General features: G+C 36.1%; 1 protein-coding gene across 2 annotated transcripts in view; it reads left to right on the top strand.

The window, feature by feature from the left end:
* Nucleotides 1–3,574, top strand: part of tpd52l2b (tpd52 like 2b) — a 28,132-nt gene extending 24,558 nt beyond the window's left edge. For both annotated transcript variants that reach the window (XM_008280013.1, XM_008280012.1), the window contains 2 exons: nt 2,353–2,401; nt 3,465–3,574. In XM_008280013.1, coding sequence (XP_008278235.1) covers nt 2,353–2,401; nt 3,465–3,551 — 136 coding nt within the window. In that variant the 3' untranslated portion in view covers nt 3,552–3,574. The remainder of the gene's footprint in view (nt 1–2,352; nt 2,402–3,464) is intronic.
* The last annotated feature ends 12 nt before the right edge of the window (nt 3,575–3,586 follow it).

Below are 3,586 nucleotides of genomic sequence, written 5' to 3'. Positions count from 1 at the left end.
CGAGGTGTCCATTATCAGAAATTAATGGACTTCGCGGAAGCAACCGTCCTCCGCTTCGCGTCGGACGGTTCACGCCTCCGCGTCGTCCATTATTTTCTGATAATGGACACCTCGTCGGGCATTATCCCTTACATAATGGACACCTCGTCGGGCATTATCCCTTACGTAGTGGTGACCTCTGTCAATCAGTATCTCAGTACAGAAACTCACTGAGGATGAGTCACTTAACTTTTCATCAGTTGTACTGGTGTCACTGGTTACACAGCAAACACAGCCCCAATCTGTTGTCTAAATTCCATGCTATTCTTCTCCTGGCTGATTTCCCTGCTGATAACATTGCTGCATCTTACCTGTGTGTGTGTGTGTGTGTTGACTTTCCCAGCTGTGTTGGTTTGTGTTTGTGTCCTGATGCTTTTGGCTCACGCTCTCTTCTTTTTTTTTGTAATTGCTGCCTTGGTTTGACCTGCAGAGCTCTGCCTTTCTCTAATTCGTTTAGGTAAGGCTAACATGTCCTTCATTATGTGGCCTGAAAGAAACATTTTTAACTGGTCAAGGAGGCTAAGCTCTGCCTGTTTAGTTATTAATATCCTGACTTGTGCTTTTTTCCCCAAACTACTTTTTCCTGTTGCTGTTATTGATTAAAAAACTTTGCATCCTCTATTATTTTATTACATTAAATTACCCGAAAGTGTTTTTTTTTTTTAACCAGCACGTAGATGTTAAGATTTGCTGTTGTTTTAAAAATGCTAAAGTTCTTTGAAGTAATTATTCATTTCAGAATGTCTCAATTTTGATTAAAATGTTAATTAAAGTGAGTGAAATCAAAACCTCTTCATGCCTGTAAACAGGAGAGGGTTTCAACAACAGTGGTAACCCTTTATTTTATGGGGCTGAGTTAATCAGCAGTTGTAGATTGCATTAATACTTATGATCTGGGTCACAGCCTTTTGTTGACAGTAGAAGTATTATTAATTTAATACAACCTAACAGGGTTTTTACTGGTTCAGAATAAGCCTTTGGGAAGGTGACTGTACACAACAGGGAGCATAATTGATCAAGCACAGTAAAGGTTGTTACCTGGTTTGACAGATTTGTATGCGTTTGATGAACAATAGAGTATTTAACGCTTTATATAATGTCTTAAGCCTGTTTGGGGTTGTACCAAAAACTCCTCTATGCAAGAAAAACCCTGCCTAAGTGCTGTTCAGTGAAACATAAGTCTAACTAATAACTATCAAACGGCATATTAACTGTTGTATCAGCTGCATCATACTGTGTGTGTGTGTGTTTGTGTGTGTGTGTCACTGCTTGCTTGCATTATAACACTTGCACTTCTGTCTCCTCTCTTAAACGCTTACAAAGTAGCAACTATTCCATTCGCCACTCGATAAGTATGCCGGCCATGAGGTAAAGTAACACACAGACCTGCTCACTCTAACACACATTTTAATTACTGAACTGCTGCTGTATTTATTTATTTTTTTGCTGTTGTTAATCTGTTGATGTCTGTGTTTGTCATGATACTGCTTCCTTGTTTTAAGGAGTACACATTAAATAAAATACAATAGTGGACAAAATATTTGTAACACAGTTCTTACATTTGACCTGTCTGTAATTTTTAATGAATTTATTTATTTATTTATTTATTTATTAGGTTACTTTATTTTTATGCAGATATTGCCATGCTTAGAAGAATGTGGCAGTATGCAACTATTCTTTTGATTATTTGTGATTTTTGAACATGTTGAAGTGCTGCTGTGAAATGCTGAGATTTTATGTCCTTTTGTAATTTATGAGAGTTCTTTATCCGCATCCCTTAGTTATCATCACATAAACATTGTGTTTATATAATGAACAAATCCCATTCTACACTCAATACCCTTTACCTGGTTGCTATTCGTGTTTATTTGTATTGAATTTTTGCATCTCTTGTTATCTTTGTCCTAGTTTTACATACATTTTGCCTTGCTTTGTTTGGGCTCACTGTTACTTGATTTCAGGGTTTTGTACTTCTGCTTTGTTTGTCAAAGCACTTTGTAAAGCCTTGTTGCCCACAGTGCTATATAAATAATGTTTTATTTTAACATTGTTAAGTTAGGGAAGTATTAGTATGGCTGCAGATGAGTATAAAACCATTCATCACTTAAAAACAGTTTTTTCTTTTTGTATAGTGTTATCTATTTTATAGATAAGCAACTTAAGCAACTGTAGCATCACAACATAACACAATATATAATATATGTATACTTTTAAGTGTTCACTTTTCTTCTTGTCTGCAGTGTACATTTAGTTTTATTTCTGATTTTTATAATCATGTTTTTGTGAATGTAATACTGTCTCTCTGTTCTGTAGGAACTCCGCAACCTTCAAGTCATTTGAGGATAAAATGGGGAACCTGAAGGTAAGTAGATGCAGTTTACAAGTGCGCTCCAAACACGGCAGTTGGTTAGAAAACCATGTTTTTTTAAAGAAAATTTCAAAATTACACAATTTATCTGAGGCCAAAAAAAAGTAAAAACTTAAAGAATCACCTGATTTTTACCTTTCTGACGGTCTATGAACCTATCTTATGGTGTAATGTTACTTAAGGAAAAGCTTTCAAGTCTCGGTGTAAAAAATTTGATTTTTCATTAAACCCCCCCCCAAAATTCTATGCTTCTCAGCACTATTGAGCAACAATGACTTACTCAGCTTTGACAACACAGTGACATGACAAAAATGCAAGGACGTTTGGCTGTTTCTGCAGAGCAAAGCGGAAACAACAAGACAGATTGAGGGGGAAAATAAAACATGCATGATAATTACCAATTATGCAGCGCGGCTCAAAAACATAACACAGAGGAGCAAATTGTCAACAAGTTGGAAGATACGTTCAGCATTGTGAAATATCTAGAGCTGATGTCCAGAGTAGTATGAAAAACACCTAGTTTATACAAGTCTTAAAAGTTAATATACATAGCATACTGGGTCACCATTATAAATTATATTGGTGAAACCTGTGGGAAAAATGTATTCCATTTATTTTCAGTTCTTGTATGATAATTGAATTTATTTATCATTATGAGAAATTTATATGATTTATTTTTAGTTATTTTTATTTAGTTATAATTCTGTTAAACCAGGGTTCAAAAGCAATGTCTGATTTTCATTGGTTAATTTTCATTGAATTTTTATTTATTATCACTTTTGTCAGATTCAAGTTATTTCTGTGACTGTTGTGGGTTTTTCTTTCATTAACTGAGGGGTACCAACAATTTTGTCCACGTGTGTACTACAGTAAAAAAATAAAGTAAAAATGTGACAGGAACAAAAAAACATCCACAGCAGCTGCTTCAGTTAAAGCAAATACTCAACTGATGCAGATGGAGAGTTTTAAATGTAGTCAACATCTCCAGGAAACACAAACTGATGTGCACTCAGTGCTATAATCAATACCACTCATCCGCTTCCTCTCTCCTCTTCAGTATAAAGTCGTCGGCCCCAGAGGGAACGGAGATGCCGCCAGCTCTCCCACTGACACCACCCCCACTCAGGAGAACCCACCTTTCTGAATGCACCCCTCCTCCTCCTCCTCCTCCTCCTCCTC

Source organism: Stegastes partitus, unplaced genomic scaffold (assembly GCF_000690725.1).
Source record: "Stegastes partitus isolate 25-593 unplaced genomic scaffold, Stegastes_partitus-1.0.2 Scaffold179, whole genome shotgun sequence".
In the NCBI taxonomy this organism is placed as follows: Eukaryota; Metazoa; Chordata; class Actinopteri; family Pomacentridae; genus Stegastes; species Stegastes partitus.
Note: the sequence above shows the minus strand (reverse complement) of the source record. Positions and strands in the feature narration are given on the sequence as shown.